The sequence below is a fragment of the Cygnus olor genome, chromosome 33 (assembly GCF_009769625.2).
Source record: "Cygnus olor isolate bCygOlo1 chromosome 33, bCygOlo1.pri.v2, whole genome shotgun sequence".
Lineage (NCBI taxonomy): Eukaryota > Metazoa > Chordata > Aves > Anseriformes > Anatidae > Cygnus > Cygnus olor.
The window spans coordinates 395,356-415,652 of record NC_054090.1 but is presented as its reverse complement, the minus strand read 5'-3'; the positions used below and the strand labels follow the sequence as shown (position 1 = coordinate 415,652).

The 20,297-nt window shown below is 46.9% G+C and overlaps 3 protein-coding genes and 1 non-coding gene across 7 annotated transcripts in view; 2 read left to right on the top strand and 2 right to left on the bottom strand.

Annotated features, from left to right (window-relative positions):
* LOC121062617 (butyrophilin subfamily 1 member A1-like) overlaps nt 1–20,297 on the top strand; it is a 225,427-nt gene that overhangs the window by 31,335 nt on the left and 173,795 nt on the right. The window lies entirely within an intron of this gene.
* Nucleotides 1–20,297, bottom strand: part of LOC121062605 (zinc finger protein 420-like) — a 48,424-nt gene that overhangs the window by 4,412 nt on the left and 23,715 nt on the right. The window lies entirely within an intron of this gene.
* Nucleotides 920–1,001, top strand: TRNAL-AAG. The gene has a single exon. It is a non-coding gene; the product is annotated as a tRNA-Leu (tRNA).
* Nucleotides 9,610–18,725, bottom strand: LOC121062626 (butyrophilin subfamily 1 member A1-like). Of its 3 annotated transcripts, XM_040542767.1 has the most exons (12): nt 18,515–18,725; nt 17,672–17,779; nt 16,649–16,755; nt 16,408–16,573; nt 15,568–15,849; nt 14,874–14,981; nt 14,411–14,431; nt 13,971–13,991; nt 13,227–13,247; nt 12,834–12,854; nt 12,384–12,416; nt 9,610–11,833 (listed from the first exon to the last, which is right to left on the bottom strand). In XM_040542767.1, exons 2-12 carry the CDS (start codon nt 17,760–17,762, stop codon nt 11,196–11,198), a joined length of 1,509 nt encoding a protein of 502 aa, XP_040398701.1. In that variant the 5' UTR covers nt 17,763–17,779; nt 18,515–18,725; the 3' UTR covers nt 9,610–11,195. The 3 variants fall into 3 exon arrangements, with proteins under 3 accessions (XP_040398701.1, XP_040398700.1, XP_040398702.1); XM_040542766.1 differs by having other exon boundaries at nt 16,408–16,755; XM_040542768.1 differs by lacking the exon at nt 14,874–14,981 and having other exon boundaries at nt 16,408–16,755.

The window sequence follows — 20,297 nt, the reverse complement described above, 5'->3', positions numbered from 1 at the left end:
TCCCAAACACCGACTGGATAGCAACCAAGGAACAGCCCAAATCAAGGCTGTACCTGTCATTATTCACCTAGGGATCGACATCCACACATCACCTTGTGATGAGCAGAACCCCAAACCTTTCCTTGCCCATCCCAGTGCCCTAAATGCTCAACTTGAGTCATCTTGCCATCTTGCTTGCTCTTCTCCTGGACCTGCAACTCAGGTCTCCTGGCCGGAGGAGCCCATGGACTTCATCACCCAGCTGTCAGGAGAGGGCACTGTGAGCCCAAAGGAGCTTCCCAGACCCATCTAGCAAAACCCAAAATTTCCCGTTTTAACTCAATTCAACACCAGCAGTTTTGCTCAAGCTGCAAACCATATTTGGTTTGGGGTGTTTGAACCAACCACAAGGGTTTTGGCATTTGAGCCAAGTTCTCAGCTAAGTTTCTGGCTGTGGATTAAGTAGAAATCCCTAATTACTAAAGAAATACCTAATTGGCATTATGCACAGACAGATCCCCTTGCAGTTTTCACCCTTGCTGTCCATATCCATCATTCTGCATTCTTGTCCTGCTGATATTTCTCTTGGGAATTTGCAAGGGAAGGGTGGAAAAGCAAAGAAACAAACAATCTGGAGCATGCCAAAAGCAGAATCCGAGTAGATCCTGTGCAGTGCAGGAGCAAATGTGTGAAGCAGGAAAACGGTTTTGAAAAAGTGTAATTCGTTTGGAAAGGAGTCTTTTTATGGTGCGGGGTCCCCCTGGTGGCAGGTCTTTTGCGTGCCCTTAGCAAGCTCCCCGCATGGTCCTGAGGTTGAAAGGGAGAATTGTCCCTGGTGCGTGGCACAAGAATCTTAAAAGGTCCTATTGTGAATTGGTCAGAATTCGTCATTTTTTTTTGCTGTCACTTTAGAGGAGGAGCAAAAAGGGCTTATGCCCAGGGTAGTGTGGCCGAGCGGTCTAAGGCGCTGGATTAAGGCTCCAGTCTCTTCGGGGGCGTGGGTTCGAATCCCACCGCTGCCAGATTCCTTTTCTGGGAGCAGGGGGGACCCCAGCACAGATGGAGCACTGTGGGGGTGACACAGCGGGAGCCCTGCAGGAGGAGGGAGCAGCACATCTGGGGTTCTGCTGGACCCAGTGCAGAAGCTGCAGCCCGTTCCCAGGGACACCCAGGGGAAGGATCCTGCTCCTGCCTCTGCCCCACGCTGCTCCCCCTTTCACTGCACATCCTTTTGCCTCCAAATAGTTGTAGGAAGCCGGCTGAGAGCTGAAGCCAGGGGGATGAAGCCCTCCAGGGCACTGCAGTGGGTGATTTTCAGCCCAGGCAGCATCTCCCAGCTTCCTCAAGCCCCCTGCCCATCCCTGCAGCCCAGCACCGGAATTAATTAATTTCTCAGTCCATGCCAGCTTAATTAAAAGTACTTAATTACCAAAGCAAGCATCATGCACAGTTACCCAGGGAAGCTCCACAAGTGGTGTATGGACAAGTACAGTGGAAATGCAATTGGATTTAGGGTTGATTCCACATTCCCTTTTCCACAGACATCACCTTGGCAAGGTCTCTTTGCATTTTTCTCCCTTGCTGTCCATACCCATCATTCTGCCTTCTTGTCCTGCTGACATTTCTCGTGGGAATTTGCATGGGAGGACAGGAAAAGCAAAGAGACAAGGATTCTGTCAAGCATCCCAAAAGCAGAAACCCACCACAGAAGTGCTCGCCAAGACATGCAACTTACAAAGCAAGAAAAAAATGAGTTGAAAAAGCGGCATTTCTTTCAAAAGGAGCCTTGCTGCTTGAAACCAGGAATGGAAGGGCTACATGGAAATGAACTTAGGGAATATTCAGAGACCGGTGTGTCCTCCTGAACACCGAGCTGCCCGTCATGGCTGGGGGACTGCGATGCTCCAAGGGAATTTTGGGGATGGGGGCAGAGGGGTTCCCTACCTGGCTCGAGCGCAGGCGCCTGGTTTCTCTGCAGGGGGGTTGCGAGAGACCATTGCTTATCCGTGGCGATCACTATTACCTCTTCGAATGCCTCGGGCACCTGGAGGGAAAAGCCAAAGTAAATGAAGTTATAGAAAAGAAAATATATATGAGGGTAAAGGTAAAGTGAAGATAAAATATACAAGTTAAAAGTGAAGATGGCAACGTGAAAATAAGAATGTAACTTAAGCGTAAAAGTAAATGAAAACAGATGTAAATGAAAATGAAGGTGAATAAACATAAAAAAGAAATGAAAACAAACACAAATGAAAATGAAAATGTACAAATAAAGAGGATAAATTGAAACATAAATGAAAATTATAAACAATATATGTATAAAGAAATGAAAATAAACATAAATGAAAACAAACACAAGTGGAAACAAACATAAACGAAAACCAACACAAATGAAAATTTAAAGTAAATTTTATAAACAAAAACAAGCACAAATGAAATCAAGCACAAACAAAAACAAACACAAACAAAATCAAACACCAAAAAAATATATAACTATAAAAAAAAAAAAAAAAGGCGTTAACAACCCCTCCTGGAGCTGGTACCCCCCAGTGTGCCCCCTACATCCCTTACCTGGGCAGACTCCATCGCTGCTACCCGGTTTCAGGGCAGCAGTGCCAGGTGCAGTCCGGGGGCCATGGCTCTGCGCACCCTACAAAAATTAAACTATTACTGGTAATAGCACATTAAGCCCCCCCACCTCCCCCCCTACACGCAAATAAATAAATAAATAAATAAATAAATAAAACCCTTTTTTTGGTATTTTTAGAGATATTTGGTTAAACCCAGCCCGGAGGTTTGAGGGAGTTATTTTGGGGATACGAGGACTCACCCCAAAACGCACCCCCGACGCCCCCTTCCTCCAAGCTTTAATTTTAGGGGCTCCGCGTTACCTGCGCGCCCCCGTGCTACCTGCGCGCCCTCCGCCGCCGCTGCCTCCCCCGTGGAGGAGGAGTCGGGGGGGGGGGGGGGGAGGTAGTGTTAGCCCACCCCCCTTCCCCTCTCCATATGCGGGGGTGGGGAAGGGCTGGAGCCAGCCCTGAGCACGATTTTGGGGAGAAAAAGTTAGTTTTGTTGTTTTTTTTTTGGTTGGTTTTCTTTTTTATTATTATTTTTTGCAACTCTGCCTGGCGAAGCTGGGAGGGAGAAATTTGGAGGTGAGAAAAGCTCTGCCTGAGCCCCCCAAAACCAGCCCTGCCCAAGGAGGAAATAAGGAAAAATGGGGAATATTTGGTTAAAACCCCAAAATGGGTGTCAGCCAGCAGTTGCAAACGCTCACTGCTGGCTTCCCTGGGAGATTTATTGCAGTTATTTTAAAGCACATCCCCATGTCCCAATACTGATTTAATTCCCACACTTCTACCCCTACACCCAAATTAAAGGAAAAAAAAAAATACAGCACAAACTTTCCATGATTCACTTAACCTCAACAAAATTTTAGAAAATTCTAAATTTCTACAAAAGTTTCTAAGGCAACTTTTTCCCTTTTCACTGTCCAATATTAAAGATAGGAATTTCCCTAATCGATGTGGGATCTGAAATAAAACAGGCCTGGGGTAGAAAATTCAACCCAGCACTGAACTTTGCTCCCAAAGGCCTTGCCTCGCTTTGAGCCCACAGCATCCTCAAACTCCAAAATTTTCCTTTCCTAAAGAAACTAACTTGCAAGAAAACAAATCCTGGAAAAAAAAAAATAAATGGACGTTTCTGTTCTGCCCCATTTTTTTCCAAAATAAAAATTGTCCAGATTCAGATTTCCCAGGTAGAGAAACCTTCCTGAAATGTGGAGAGAGAGATTTTAAATTGCATTGTGCACTTAAAGTGAGGCTATTTTAGTTAGTTTTTTTTTTTTCCTGCTTGATTTCATTAGCACCTTCAGCAGGCACTGACCCCTTTCTTTTACAGAAGAAAAAAAAAAGGAAAAGAAAAAGAAAAAAGGAAAGAAAATCCCCGACAAATGTTTGTCTTTAGGAGTGCAGTTATTTCTTTATCACCCTGATGAATGGGAGCTGCCTGGGCTCTGCATTTCCCACTGCACTACCACCCCCCCCCCCGCCAGCTCAATTTCCTCCTCGACCCAAGGCAGCAAGCTACAATCTGAAGAAAAAAAAAAAAAAAAGAGGGGGGACTATTTTCCAAAAAGGCCCATTTTCAGAATAAGGCCCATTTTCAAAAAAATAAAAATAATAAAAAAAAGAGGGGGGTCATTTAAAAAAAAAAAAAAAAAAAAGGCCCATTTTCAAAAAAGGCTTGTTTTCTAAAAGGACCTATTTTCCAAAATAGGCCCATTTTCAAAAAAAAAAAAAAAACATTTTCAAGTGAGCCCAAGAGCTTCCATCACTTCCATCAGGAGAAAATTTTTCCTAAATCCCAGAGTTGCTCAAGTTGCCCAATTCCCAATTTTTTGGTGTCTCCAGGGTTTTTCTTCCTTAGTGGGTTTTACCGTGATTATTTATCAGGCCAGAGAGGGGCAACCACCCACCCACTCAATTAAATATCCTTAAGATTTCAATCCTTTAACTTTACAGCGCTCAGTAAATCCGATATAGGAGCAAAGCACCCCAAAAGCCTCCCAAAAACATTGAAAAATGCTTATATGGTTTATGCCCTCGAGGTGTGATATATAGTTCTTGGGTAGAGGTCTAACCAGATCTCAGCCACTTCAAACTGCGTAAAATTATTGCATTCACAGAAATTTTTAATGTTATTTAATGTCAATGTTATTTAATATTAATGTTAGTTCATGTTATTCAAAGTTAATGTTATTTAATGTTAGATATTATTATTTAATGTTAATGTTATTTATGTTAATGTTAGTAAATGTTAATGTTAGTAATATTTGATGTTAATGTTATTTAATGTTAATGTCAACATCATATAATGTTATTTAATGAACAACACTGTCTTTTCCATAAGAACTCTTATGTTCTTATCATCAATAAACTTTTTGCATAAGAAACTAGCTTTTCCACTCATCTACCCAAACGCTAAATTCCAAATTTGCTGCATCACCTGCCTTTCAAAATCTCTTCCTTTATTCACCAAAGAGCCCTTTCTGCCTGCTGCCCCGGATAAGCTGGTGGCTCATGGTTTGGGTATAAATTTTTTCTCTCCTGAGCTGTTTTTTAGCTTTTTCTGGCTGCAAATATTAATTGGGTGCTTCTGCCCTTAATCATCGTCTCCCCATATTTCCACGGAGAACGCAAGAGCCCATCTTGGAGATGTTCACCCATGGGGAAGCAGGGCTGGCCAAGGCATCCATCTAAAGCAATAAATATGCCAAAACCCATGGGGAATATGAGTGAAAGAAGAAATTTAGGAAGAAATTTCAGCTCCCCATGCCAACCGCCTGGGGAAAAAAATAAAAAAAATTCCACCTTATCACCCCTGCTATCCAGGACCACCCCACAGGTGCCAAGTACCCTTTCTTCCAGAGATTGCCCATCTGATACATACCTAATGCAGCCCCATGCTGCTAGTCAGCTTGGAAAGCCTTCCCCAGGCTATTTCTGGTCCTGGGGAACACTTTTTTTTTTTTTGTGCATGCTATTCCAGCTGGGGGAATAAAAGCCTGCAAAGCACAGGATGGCTGGAAGGGACATTTCCTATTTTCCATGTGCAAACAAATGCTTTTTTTTAGGGGGAAAATTCACAACAGCCTTCCAGCCTGCATGCTGCTTGATCTCTCTTTTTTTTTTTTTTTCTCAGTTTTCTGCTATTTTATGTGCTCACGTGGGCCAAGAAATAGTGTTGTTTTATTTATTCTTTCTTCTTCCCTCGTATCTAAATTTCCTTGCAGCTCAGCAGATAGCATACAAAGAAATTTGATCTGCTTCAAGCACTTCTACCCCCAAAAAGATGCCATCGCCCCATCCAGTGGCCTGGTTTGGGTGCACAGAGGGGCTGTGTCTTAAAAACAGGCTCCCCAGCTGCAATGGAAGAAACCAAATCTCTCAGAAAGCATCTCCCAAAAGGCAAAACCACCCTTCCTCCTGCAGTAACCACCAGGACCATCTCATGGGACCTACAACAACCTGCATAGCCAAGGAGACGCCATTCTTGCACTGCTCTAAGCCCGTCACCCATTTGGGAATGGAGGAGATTCCCATGTTGACAAGCCTTTAGCTCTGGTCTGGTCACCATCATGAGTGGCCATGGCCTGAAGGTAAACCCCAAAAATGCCTCCATAGTGGTGGTCTCAGCACCTGGCTGGCAACCCAGGCTGCACCCACCTCCTGCAGTTCCTCCGCTGTTTCTGGTCTCGAGGAATCTTTCTCGTGCGCAAAGAAACTCAGCTTGCACTGCCCAAAAGGAGTTAAAAAAAAAAAAACAGGAACACCTCCTGGAGGGACATCATGTTTAATGGCTGCAATGCCAGCTTCAGACGTGAGCAACCCAAAACACCTTGCACGCTTTCTTGTGCTAAGAGCTTTCAATACTTCTTTGGCCCCTTTTTCTATCCCCATGCCTGCTCAGGCCCCGCAGCTTTCACAGACTTCCTCACAACTCTTCCTTATCGCCTCCTTCTGTGCTGAAAAAGTCATAAATTTTGGTTTGCCTTCCCAGTAGCACGCAGGGCTCAATTGTTCGACCACCTGCCTCGCACTGCCTCCTTATCACAACATCCCCAAGGCCCCTCAAAGCACAAAGACATCCTTTGCTTTGCTAAAATAGTAAAACCTGGGCATTTTATCATATAAAGTTGCTGAGCCTGTGTAACCCTGTAACCTCTAAGCCTATATAACATCATCGGGGAATGTGGTTCTTGGATATCCAGACCAGCTCAAGGAGAATCCATCGGATGGTCATCAGATGGTCATCGATTTTGTTTCGCTAAAATATGAACCAGTCACCCTGGACTCAGTTTTGTACACTGGATGGATTCAGAAACTTCAGTCGGATGAGATGCTTCATGGTTTTAACAGGGTTTTCCAAGGGGGTGTGATGTGTAGGGGCTGCTCCAGAGTGGGATATGGGGCTGGTACCCACTGATGGTCCCTTGGGGCGTCTCCTGCCCAGGAAAATGCATCTAAGATGCACACTTAGTGGGGGGAAGACTACATGCAAACCCCCTTCCCATGAGATTGGGCCTGAAGGGCACATTTATGCTCCTAAAATTAGCATTAGGATCCATTTCCTGTATGTGAACCCAAAGGACACATTCTTTAAAATACCCAGTCCCTCCAGAATAGGGTCAGTACAACCAGACTGTAGATTGGGAATAAACCCTAGGGGCTGCTGTAAAGTTTGAATACAACCCTGGGATTTATTATTATAATTATTATTGTCGTCGTTGTTGTTATGGGGAGGGGAGAGGGGGGGGTCTCTTTGCAAGTTGTACTAAGCCAAAAAAAAAAAAAAAAAGGATGTCAAGGACTATGCACAAGGCTGCATCTCAAGAGCAAAGCCAGAGATTGGGATCAGAACGGTTTCTCCTCCCGGTCTGGCCCTGCAGGGGATAAATCTGCCATGGGTGGGTGCTGAGGGGGCTGGGGCTTTGTGTAGGGCCCCCCCGGAGGGATGTTTCTGCCCATTGTGTCAGCCCCGGCCATCCCGGCCCCATTAACTTCCCGATGGCCCATCCAGGCAGCTGCCTAGGGGCTTAACCCTTTCCTCCCAAACTCATCCAGGACATTTGCCATCATTGCAAATTCATGAGCATGCACCCCCCCCCCACCCCCCTCCAAAAATAGCTTTCTTCCCCCAAAATGTTCCAGAGGCAGCACCTTCTCCCACACAAACCCCAGTCCCCAAAATCCCTTTTCTTCCCAAATTAAGTTTTTTGCCAGCCATCAAAATTTTGTTTTTCCAGCTTTCTCAAGACTCTTCAAGGTGCTTATCCTCGTGCCAAGGAGTTAAAACTATGTCATCACTGGAACCTCATCTATCCTCCCTCAAATATAGGTTCATCTGCCCAGACAGCTTTATTTGGGCTTCTCCCCACTGCCTCCAGCTCCTTTTCTCACCCCACACCAGTATTGTCCCTTTGGTGCACCCTTTGGTGCAGAAGATGGAGCCAGGAGTGAAAATCAGCCGTTTTCCCATGATATGATGACAAAACACAGAACCATTCGGGAAAAGGAAAGGAAAGGAAAGGAAGGAAAGGAAAGGAAAGGAAAGGAAAGGAAAGGAAAGGAAAGGAAAGGAAGGAAAGGAAAGGAAAGGGAAGGAAGGGAAGGGAAGGGAAGGGAAGGGAAGGGAAGGGAAGGGAAGGGAAGGGAAGGCAAGGGAAGGGAAGGGAAGGGAAGGGAAGGGAAGGGAAGGGAAGGGAAGGGAAGGGAAGGAAGGGAAAGGCAAGGCAAGGACTGGAAGGGAAAGGAAAGGAAAGGAAGGGGAAGGGAAGGGAAGGGAAGGGAAGGGAAGGGAAGGGAAGGGAAGGGAGGAAGGGAGGAAGAAGGGAAGGGAAGGGAAAGGGGAAGGGAAGGGAAGGGAAAGGGAAGGGAAGGAAGGGAAGGGAAGGGAAGGGAAGGGAAGGAAGGGAAGGGAAAGGAAGGGAAAGGAAAGGAAGGAAAGGAAAGGAAAAAGGAAAGGAAAGGAAAGGAAGGAAAAGGAAAGGAAAAGGAAAAGGAAAAGGAAAAGGAAAGGAAAGGAAAAGGAAAAAGAAAAAAAGAAAAGAAAAGAAAAGAAAAGAAAAGAAAAGAAAGAAAGAAAAGAAAAGAAAAGAAAAGAAAAGAAAAGAAAAGAAAAGAAAAGAAAAGAAAAGAAAAGAAAAGAAAAGAAAAGAAAAGAAAAGAAAAGAAAAGAGAAAAGAGGAAAGAGAAAAGAGAAAAGAATTTCCTCTTTTATTTCCTCGTTTTCTCTGTTTTCAGCCATTTTTGGATGCTTTCTGGGCACGTCCCAGTGGCAAGGGGACACTTTGCATCTGGGGAGATGGGAGCAGCAAAGAATGCTCTTGGGGTTTTCATCCCTAAGACACAACATGACCTTACCCCATGGCTCTGCAAGTGCATATTCTTGTATGCCATTGAATCTCCCCACCTCCTTTTGACTCTATTAATCCCAAACCTGCCTATAATTGAATTTTTGTTTCCCCCCCTCCATTTCTTTAGAGAATCCAGCGGGCAAGATCCTCCCCTAGTGGCTCTTTTAATGCTACCTGTTGCTCAGCTAGCACTTGGTTTCTTTGCTCACTTATTTTGAGGCTTTTGCTACCCCTTTAACTATAGGACTGGGCTTTCTTTGTTCTCCAAACACCTCCCAGGGCTTTTGTTGAGGATTTTCACCGCAGATGAAGGCCCCTTTTGCACACAGCTTTTGGCCCTGAGGCATATTCAGCTTCTGTACCAGCTCCTATTTTATACTGCATATGCACTCCAAATTCCTTGGTGCATTTACATCCCATGAGATACGGGGTACCTGAGCTTCTGGGGGGACCAACACCTGCACTCCAAGGGGCATTTAGAGCTCAGAAGGACGTGAACCTAAGGAGCCTTGCCTGGCTGTGAAGCTGACACTAACTGCAAAGCTGGTGGTGCTTTGAGGGGGGAGTTAATAGGGTGCAGTATGGAGCAGCAGCTCCTGAAGGACTGGGGAGCCAAGAACAATAACCCAGCCATAGCCCCATCCCATTCCCAATAAAAGAGTTAGGAGGCAGAGGAATTTAAGGGGAAAGAGGAATGATAGGCAATCAGCTCAAAGAGAATGACTGTTTATGTTAAAAAATGCCATTAGCTATACTAACCATATTACCAGGGTTGAGGAACATGGGGGGGACCAGTCAGTTTCCTTGTAAAATCATGGGGAAATGGACGAAACCAGGGCTTGGGGAGAAAAAAATGCAGGTCTGGAGCCTTCCAGCTGAGGGCTCTCCTCCTCTTTTGGAGAAACCTGTTGTTTTCTTGGCTGCTGAGCAGGAGAGGAGCACTCAGAGATGAGCTGCTTGCTTTGAGCCCTGGCAGCTGTCCCCCATCTTGAACAGCAGGACGGGTCAGGTCCTGCTTTTTCTTTGCCTTTTTTCATGACTTTCCAAGTTCGGTGCTGAACTTTGGGTGCTCCGGGGTCACTAAGCCCCCTTCCCAGTTGCAGTTTTGAATGGGATTCATGCAGAAATCAAAATCCCTGCCTCTTGTCTGCTCAAGCAATGAAGGGCACCTACCTTGGGTCCAGATTAGGCTGCTCCCACCCCTGCTGCAAGCATCCAGGCTCCTCAAATGGTGTAGAGCAGAGGATGCCAAGTATCTTGAGGCTGGACCCAGCTGCAGGATGGCCTTGGTGCACCTCCTGCCACCGAGATGCTGTCTGGGTGGCTTCCAGATAGGCCCTAGCCTGCTTCACAGGAGAGCTCAGCCTTGCCCACAGCTCCTCCTGATGTTCAGCCCAGCTTCTGGCATGCCCTGGGGCTCTGGATCCTCATCCGAAGCCAGCTGCACTGCTGGATCCTTCCTTGCTCATCTGCATTGGGGTGGGGGCCCTGCCCTGGCTGCCCATATGGAGATCTCTCTTCCTGTCCAAAACCCGAGACCCCAAAAACTGAGTGTTTTCTGAAGCTACAGTGTATAAACTCAAAGCAATGGATCATGGCTTGACCTCTGTCTTCTCCATTTGCTAACCCAGGGTGCGCCACTGGCAGCTCCTTCTGGATGCTTTCCTGTCATTTTTCCCTTTTCAGAAAAGGGAGAGTAAAATTCCCCCTCCAAATCACCCACAAAGGTGTCACTAGCCAAAAACGCCACGAGGACACCCTTATCCAAGTAGCATCTCTTGTACACACAGGTGAGCTCAACGCAACACTTGGAGGAGCAGCAAGTGTCAGAATGGTGCAGGAGCGGCTCCTTGTCTGGAAATGCACAACAACCACCACCACTCACTCAATGGGCCACGTTTCACAGGACTGGAAGGAATGGAGGCAACGTGAAAAAGAAGAGGGTGGAGGTGCACAGCTCCTTCTTCTCAGCCTCACAACCTGCCATTGGCATGGTGGGGTTTTCCTTCCATACATCAGGTGGGTGCCAGCACCCTTGTTGGTTTAGCATCCATGCATAGCCGAGGGTTGCAAATGAGAATTTCTGGGCGCAAGCAGCTGGCTTGGGGACGTCAACTTAGGAGCAGAAAACCCCTTAGCTACTGTCACTATGCACAGCAGGAGCTGAGGTAGTTCTGCTGAGGTGGATGGAGAGGTGCAATCACAGATGGAAGAGTCTTGGGCCGCCACAGTAGCACGATGCAACTGGGAGAGTCTTGGACACTTATAGACAACAGCAGGGATTTCACAGCCTTGGTCATGCCCTGCCCTCTGGTGTGCATGGAGTCTTTTGCCCTGTGGAGAGGCTCTTCAAGGGGAAACATGAAGGGAGCAGAGGTTCCTCCATGCTGGGGACATGCGGGACTGGAAGAGGTGACTTCAGGCTGAGTTGGGCAATTGGTCCCACGCGGAACCAGGGACGGATCTTCTCCCCACTCAATGGGGCCAGCGGGAAACTAAAGAGCAGATCTTGGTTGTCAGCATTGAAAAAGGCTACTTTCTGTCCCTCAAAGTCCAAGTAAACCCTAATCATCCGGGGCACCTGGGTGAGGAGGAGAGCTGTGTGGTCAGGAGAGGTCAGAGCCCAGTACTTGCCCCCGCAGTGGAAAAGAGCCAAGATACCACCCTGCGGAGCGGGGTTGATCCACCCCTTCCTATTCATGGACTCCCTGGCCACCCCCATTGCCCAGACCCCCCCTTCCTCCGTCCCCACGTCCACCTCCCAGAAGCATCTCCCCGAGACAAATCCCTCCTGGCCCAGGACACAGTGGTAGGTGTCGTATCTCTCAGGATTGTCAGGCATGGGTTGCCGCGTGTCTCCTCGCCGCACCTTCTTCCCATCCGTGGAGAGGATGAGCTGGGGGTGCGCCGTGTCCGCGTCCAGAGTGACGTGTACTGCAGGGAGAGAGTCAGATGAGCCTTTGGGATGTATCCAGAGTGGCTCCGAGCTAAGATCTTTCCCCTTGCAGAAATGCGTTGAGACCTCGCATGCTCAATGGTCAGAGCTTGGTGGTCTCTCTTAACTCCAGCGTGGTCCCTGGGTGCTCTTTGGGAGCTGCTCCTGGTGGGTGGGTGGGATGTGGCTGCTCCCTCTCAGGAGCTAAGGGAGTTTGCAGTGTGGATGTGGGCCACAAACCCAAACACAATTAATTTAGGGGTAACCTTAAATAATTGGGTCTGTCTCTCAGGGAGGAACCAAGAGCATTACCCAGTGGGTCTGGATGGAGATGCAGTGAGTTTACCCATTCTGCAACCCTATTCCAAAGGGAAGGGAAGGGAAGGGAAGGGAAGGGAAGGGAAGGGAAGGGAAGGGAAGGGAAGGGAAGGGAAGGGAAGGGACTTATTTAGTGGGACAGAAGAGGTGGCAAAGGACACAGAAAGCATCAGACCAGCAATGGTGTGGAGGCAGAGACTCGAGGACATGCAAAGCATGAAACCAAGGTACCTTCTTCCACTGGGACAATAGCATTTCTCCACCCTGAAACCAAACACACATGATCACAAGTGGGCTCTTCGGTGGAGAGGGATGTTGGAGGCTTTGGGCCACTGGCCCCCAGGGCTGCACAACAGCCCCAGGCAAGCTTCAAGTTCATTTACTTGAATGTGATTTCATTTACAAAACTGGTGCAGCCTACACAGTGTGGGGATGCATCAAAATGAGGACAGTGCTTTCCTTTCTGGTCCAATTCATCATTTCATCCTTTTCTTTTTTTTTCTTTTCTTTTTTTTTTTTTTTTTAATTCATCAATTCATCATTTTCAGTCCCCCAGGTAGTGTTTTATAAGCAGCATTGGTGGTGTCATGGTACTAAAATTGAGCAAACCCCCAACCCACAAATGTGCTGTTTGATATAGCCTGATGCTATAATGGGGGGAAGAACAAGGATTAAACTTACGCAGTTCTGCAGCATGTTTCTCTGAAACAGAAAAACAAAATGAGCATGTTCTTAGTAGAAGCTTTTGGGTCAAAACCCCACACATGGATCCCTACATAGCCACCAAACCCAGGGGTACGTTCAGAGGTGCTTTTATGTTGCTAGACGTCCCAGATCTGCCCAGGCAGAGATGCAGAGCCAGGGAAAAGCAGATGGGATGTAGCTTTATGTAAAATTGACTTGAAGAAGGGATTTTGTGCACCCCAGCAGAAGGAAGCAATTGGCGGGGTTGGTGCCAGCATCATTTCTCTTTGATGGCCTCTGAGAAATTAAACTTAGATGGAGAAAGTTAGGGAAAGCTCTTCTCCCTTGTCCTAGGGCTTTAGTTGGTGGAAGAAGCAAAAGAACACTTACGTATTTCCATATCACGTTCCCCTGGGGGAGAAAAAAGAGAGGAAAAAATAAATAAATGGGATTGCTGGGAAGCACTAACTTGGTGCTGGTAGTGCATCCAGGCTCTGCTCTGGAATTTGCTCTTTTCCTACCCAAAACATGGGTAATTGAGCCGTTGGAAAGTTACGCAGGTTTGGGGGAAAAAGCTTAATATGACTGTCCTAAGTGGGATTTTGATGGACGGCCTGCTTTAATTTGAAGGAAAGGGTTTCTTTATCTCACTTGCATGCCATTTCTCTGTTAGCAGTGTTGCCATTAAAGCTGGCTATTACTTTAACACAGGAAAGAAGGAAGTTCGTGGGTTTATTGCTTTCTTGGATTGCTTTTTGGGAAAAAAGGTATAACTCTGAACTTTATTCCTCTGAAAAGAAGGAAGCTGGCCTCTTGAAAGTCATATAGTTTACCAAAGATATAATTAAACTACCAAAGACATGCGCTATAGAGGGACTTCAGGAACCACAACTCATCCAATCAGAGATTTATTATACCAAGCAAAAAGGGATCTGGTCTTCCCTAAAGTCACTTACCCAAACTGGCCAGTTCAGATGAAGTCACGCACTTTATTTGTTCCCCAAGACACCAGCAAAAGCACTGCTTCCTCCCCACTTCCCCCAACTCTCATAATGCAGTTAAACAAGCATCCAGATGCAGGGCTCGTTCTCCCTGCAGAACTACCCACAAAGACAGAAGAACCATGGTACTTACGGATTTCTGCACTGCGTTTCTCTGAAAGCAAAAGCAGAAAGAAAAATGTGAGCGGAAGCTTCTTTTCTGACAGATAAGCCATGGGGGAACTGTTGGCAACAAAAGTCTGCTTGGGGTACAGAGAATTGTAAAACTTCTTAACATTAATAAAATATCTAACAGATCTTAGTACCTGCAAGAGGAAAAAAAAAAAAAAAGAACTTTTTCTGTTATTTTTTGTGTGTGTGTACTTTCAGAATTTAAATGAAATCTGCCCACTTTATTTCCTCTATTCCTCAGAATTCTTTCAAGTGGCTTTTTGTTGTGAAATTAGCCTGCAACCACTGTTATCAAAGCAGAATGTAGGAGATGCACACAGACGCAAGACCAAGCAATGCCCAACCCTCTTCTGGTGCCAAAAAAAAATCCCCTTTGAAAAGTGAAAAGAAAGTTTCTCTTACCAAGTTCTGTGGCGTGTTTGGCTGTAAGAAAGAACAGAGAAAGTGGCACAGATTAAAAGATTTCTTCCACAATAATAATAATGCAATAATCTTGATAATATATCAAGAAATCTTGATAACATATCAAGATCATTAATAATCTTAATAATATATCAAAATTACAGAAAATCCAACTCGGGATATTCTATGATTCTATTGATGGAGATTTGCAGTGCAAATCTGCACTGAATATTAGGACTGTTTTTTTTTGCTCAGCCAGCACTGGTGTGATTTATTGTGACATCGCCTCCCCGTGGTTTACTTAAGGGACTCCCGTGGTCTTACAGTGGGCATACAGTGCCACCTGAAGGGTGCCATTTTCAGAATATTTCCGCAGGAGAGGGGTCTAGCAACTGGTATTTCAGGGCATTTCAGTTTGGTCTTAGGAGCCACAACCCCTTCTTGCAGTTTCCTAATGCCTTACCTCGTAGCCGATAAATTAACAATAGGAAGAAAATCAGCAAAGACAACCAGACGGCCAGGGTAGCAAAGAGAGTTACCATCCAGGGAGAGACCTTTGGGAAAATGGCATCTGAAAGGGAAAATGGCCAAGGTGGAGTAAGTGCAGGACATGGAGTGCATTTACGTGCGTAGGTGTGAATGCAGCTACACAAACATGGTCATGCTATGTGCTTACATACAATTAGTGTAATGTGAGACCATAACAAATACAAACGGGAAAAAGTCTCTAAAAATGCTCCAAAACACTTTTGTATTTAATGTCCTGAATACATGGAAAAGTGGTATCTTGCAAGTGCTCCTTCTCCTTCTCCTTTGTGCACCATCATCTTTGTTGAAATATTTAGACCTGAAGCTGCCGTACTTTAATAAAAAATCTTTGCTTCAGAGATGGCTCTGAAGAAAACCGAGCTGAAACGGACATTTTATTTAAAAAGTCCAGAAAATCCCTGATTTGATCCCTTGTGGTCCAGAAACCCCAGTTCAGTTCCTCCTCCATCTCCTCCTTTCCCTTTCCATCACACTCTCGTGCATGGAGTGTTGCAGCTGTAGGCACCAGAATAGGGGAGCAACTGGTCCCGTGTGTGTAAAATTAAGGGAAGCAAAACCTTATTTCCCTGGTTTGAGTTTTAAAAGCTTTAATTCTGGCAGCAGCTCACCTGATATGTAAATTGAGGAGTCCTTCTCCTGGGGAAGTCGAGTGTTCTGGACAGAACAGGACACATTTTGCTTTGAGTTTTTGTGGATGATGATGGTCTTTTCCACCTGGAAGAAGCCGTTCTTGTCTTGGGAGGCAGATTCGGTAAAGGAAGGAAGCTGCTGCCCCTGGAAATCTCTCCACAGCATCTCAGGCTTTGGGTACCAGCCGGCTGCTCGGCATCCCACGCGGATTCCCCCATCTTGGTAATCCTCCACGGACAAAAGTGGGCTGGAACCTGAAACTAGGATGAAACAGGCATCAGCCAGACCAACAGAAACACAAGGAGTGCCCATCCCAGAGGAGGGATTTTCGAAACCCCCAAAGCTTTTCCCTTTTCTTGACAGCTGCAAAAATAGGGCAGCACTGATGAAAGACACCCACGTAGTTTCTGAGCTAGGGGTGGAATCCAATTATGTTCTTTAGTCCTATTGTCCTCCTTCCTCGGGGGAATCAAAGGAAGCCACACCTTTTCAACTTTTGGTTTCAGGGAAGGTTCAAGGCTGACCTATTCACCCCCAGCATCATCCTTACGGTCAGAAATCAGCCATGAAATCAGGACAACCTTCTGGTTCAGCCCATCCTACAGAGGATGGTGCTGCTGGTTTTGTGAGGTTCCACGGGTCTGGTGTTGGGAAAAGTCCCTATTCTGTGGGGATTTGAAGCCATGTAGGTTGGAGAGATGCTCATTAGGAGCTGGGCAATTACACAGAGGAAATAGAGAGGATTTCTGAGTCTTCATAGGGAAAATGGGTGAATCCAGAAGCCTTTCTCGTAGGCAATCCTGCCTCTGGGGTTTTACCTGCTATTTTCAGCTCCAGAGTGGCTTCTTCATAAAAATTCCCATCTTTAATGAGACACTGGTACTGTCCCTCATCGCTCAGCCTGGTCCTGAGGATCCGCAAGGAAACGTTTCCATCGGAGACACCCCCTTTCAAAAACTCCGTCCTCCCCTGGTATTCGGGCATCTGGGAGGAGAAGTGGTCCTGCCCACTGTGGTAGAGGTGCACATAGATGGAAAACCGGGAGCGGAACCACCTCACCTCCATGTGCTCGGCGTTCATCCTGGGGGAGAGGTGACAGGGCAACACGACGTCCCCTCCCACGGTGGCCGTGATGGGGTGATCAGACCCCAGGACTTGGAACTGGGCTGCAAACAACAGGTTTAAAGGGTTCTGGTTGGGGTGGTGGTGGCACGTCTGGGGGCAATCAGCAATCAAGCATAAGGCAGCATCATGATAGGTGCAAGGATTGGGGCACCCAGCATACATCTGCCATCAAGAGTGGGTCTGGAAAGCAGCCTAAAAAGATGGAGTTAAGCCTGCTGAGATGAAAACACCTGCACATGCTGATGTGAGACGAAGAAGCCAGCTGAAAGCTCCGCAAATGGTGGAGCAGACATAACAGAGGGAGAAAGGACAGGTTTGGGGGCACAGGAATAATAAAAGACAGAGCTTGGGGGTCTCCTCTTTGGGGATGCTCACTTCTCCACACCCTCCACCCTCCTTCCCCATATGGAGGGGATCCCCCACTTGTGGATGATGGTAGATTCCCCAAAACAGCATCATTTGGGCACATCTCAAGTGATGCTCCCCAGAGTTGTGCCCCCCCCCGATTTGCTATTTATCCCACCTAGCTTTTAAAATGAGCTTTCAATAAGGCCCACAGCTTCTTCTCCCCCATCCCTGGGGCTATTTAGGAGATATGTGGACATGGCACTAGGGGACGTGGTTTAGTGGTGGGACTCCGGGGGTCATGTTGATGACTCAATGACCCTGAAGGTCTGTTCCAACCTAAGTGATCCCATGATTCTCACTGTCGCCTCCCAGATGACCTCGATGGAAGGTTTAAGCCATATTGGGTTGGGGTCAGAAGCTCTGAGTTACAGAGCAGGGCTGGAAGCACCGGTGGTTTCTTAATATCTCAGTAACAAACTGCTCCTGCAGGCAACTTTTCAGCATATATCACTTTTTTTGTAGCATTAACAAGCCAATATATATATATATATATATATAAATATATAGCAAATGACAGGCTCCATGTAAGAGGCAGAAGGAGATCCTTACCACAATCCAGCTTGCGAACATGAAAACCAAAGAAAATTGTGGCACAAACCAGGACAGAGCTGCTGCAAAGGAGGCAGGAGGAAACCAACATCTTCACATCCACCTTCACTGGGGAGAGATGAACAGCAAAAAATTGTTTATATAAAAATCAGTGAAATGAGTGTAAAGCTGAGCAAGGTGCAAAGAACATCAATATGAAAAGGTTTTCCTAGAGGAAACTTGATTGAGAGAACCTGCAGAATGAGGCAATAGTTAAAAATTAAAAAAAAAAAAAAAAAAAAAGGTTGGAGGTCAGGTAGCTCCTCCTGCATGGGCACCATTCCCACCTTTCCAAGGGAAAAAAACTATATTTTGGTGTCCGCGATGTTCCTGGTCCCGCAGACTGGGCACTGCTGTCACATCTCTGCAAGGGCTCAGCCTCCCTTGGAAGGGAGTTTTTTTGGGGGAAAAAAAAGCCATTTTCTCCAGTTTGTGATGCTCCTTAGAACAAGGGAGAAAACCTGCAATTGAAATAATCTTTAAGATGGTGGGGGATACAGAGAGGAAAAGCCTTCTTCTCGCTCCTGCATGTCTCCAGGATGTGGTGACACCAGGTAAAGCTGCCAAATAGGGGTCACATTTTTGGGGGAGGGGGCACCCAGGAGGAGGGTGACCCGTGATGGATGCCACAGGCGGGGACCTAATTGGCTGCAGCTTGAAAATAACTCAGCCCAGCTTCAGGCCGGGCTTGGGTCTCCTATTGCTGGGGATCCCCAAGTCCCCCATAGCTTCCAGACCTCCCCCCCCCCCCCCAATCCTACATAGGAAGCAGGGGGTACTCCAAACCCCAGGACCCTGCCATACCTCTCCTGAACCCATCCAGACCGCTGCTCCCCGGGGTGGAGGAAGCATCGCCGCTTGGGACTGCAGCCCTGCCCCCCTTGCAGCTTGCTGGGGGCTAAGAAGGGGGCGTGGGGTGGGTCAGAAAACCCCAGTGGCTGTGAGGGCATAAGCAGGCTCCTGCCAGCTTCCCCAGCTCACTAAAATCGCCCTCTGCTTCCTACTTTCTGAGCACAAAGGGTGGAGCTGAACCCGAGAGCCGGAAACCCATGGCTTGCAGAAGCCTCAGAGATACCCTCCCATGGTCAAAAGCGAAACCTCTGAGCTCAAACCGACTCTTCTGCATCCGGACCCCCTCCAGAGCATCATTTCTGCCCACCCGTCCCAGCAGAGCAGAGGCGAATCCTGCCCCAGTGCAGGGGCATCCCGCAAGGCAATTACACATCGGGGCACCTGTTGCACCCCAAAACCTTCATGCTGCAGGGTGTACATCGCTCCCACTCCCAGCACGTCCTGAAACTAGGGAGGTTGCATTTAGGAGCAAAAAGCAAGCAAGGCGTTTAATATATATGTATTTATATAAATATACATTTGCAGCTGTGATTTTTAATGCTTCTTTAAAAAAATATTTATTTTTCCCCCATATTTCCTCTCCTATTGCAGGCATCACCTTTGCAAACATCTTTGCTGCTGGCACGAGTCCGAGCACAGCCGGCCGCTCTGAATGATTTGAACTATCCGAACAAACCTTGCCCCATTCCCTGTGACCTCCCCTCGTGCTTCGTGCAAGAAATTGGGAGAATGCCACTCCAGGAGGGTTAAATTCTTACAGCCAGCCAAAGCGAGTGGTAGTTTCATTTCTCATGTCAGCCTTCCCTCGTTTGCTTCCTTTGCTTTCATCCACACTTCTGTCTCTGTTTAATCTCAGCCAAGCAAGGCTCTGTGCCTGCCAGCTGCTCTGATCAAAGCATCAGGCAAGGAGCACATCCAACGTGTGGCATACTTAGGATGGGTGACAAGGTTGTGTGCCAAACATGCCTTCCCCCAGAAGCAAGCACTCCTCGGTAAAAGCTTTCAGCTCGGGTTTTCTGCTTGCATATCATCTCCACGAGCCGCAGAACTGCTTTCCCGAGTCTTGTATCGGATTAATCAGCAGGTTCAAAAAGTGTTGGAAAGGGAATAAATGCACCAACACACACACAACATTTCTGCATTGCTGATGTCCTCTTGGTTTTCACCCTTAGCTCCATCTTCTCCTGCATTTAGGGCTGCAGCCCACCTCCACCTTCTATATAACATCGGATTTTGGATGGGGGTCCCTCAGAGCCCTCTGTGCATTGCAGGAGAGAGTTTCCCTTTGCCACCTCCTATTTAGGAGTATCCTAAGTATCCTCTAATCCCCTTCCCCTGGTCAGCAAGGATCCAGCCTAAGAGCAAGGATGAAAGGAGCTGCTGGGTTAGCAAATTGAGAAGAGAGATCGAATCATGACCCATCCCAGGCAGCCAAGCAGCATGAAGATGCCTGCAGCTATCACAGAGCCTCAGACCTCAGATAAACCAGAAAATTCTCTTTGAGAGCAGAGGAACCAGTATATTCTCTTTGAAGCTGAGGAGGAACCAGAATATTTTGTTACTCCTGAAAGCTCTTGAGCCTGAGGATTTTCTGCGGTGCTGGAGACCTCATGCACTGCAGCAAGCGCTTTACACATATCCTCGTGCCCGCCACTGGTGCAGTAAAAATGCACAGCCAAAAGTGATGCATTAACACCTAGGTCACGCTTTTGCAGAGAAAGATGCTGGGATGCAT

Coding starts and splice junctions, on each gene's coding strand:
- LOC121062626 (XM_040542766.1), bottom strand. CDS start 17,762: ATGTTGGTTTCCTCCTGCCTCCTTTGCAGCAGCTCTGTCCTGGTTTGT. Junction 14,432..14,873: donor GTTAATTTATCGGCTACGAG/GTAAGGCATTAG, acceptor TCTTTCTTACAG/CCAAACACGCCACAGAACTT. Junction 13,248..13,970: donor GAAACGCAGTGCAGAAATCC/GTAAGTACCATG, acceptor TTTCTCCCCCAG/GGGAACGTGATATGGAAATA.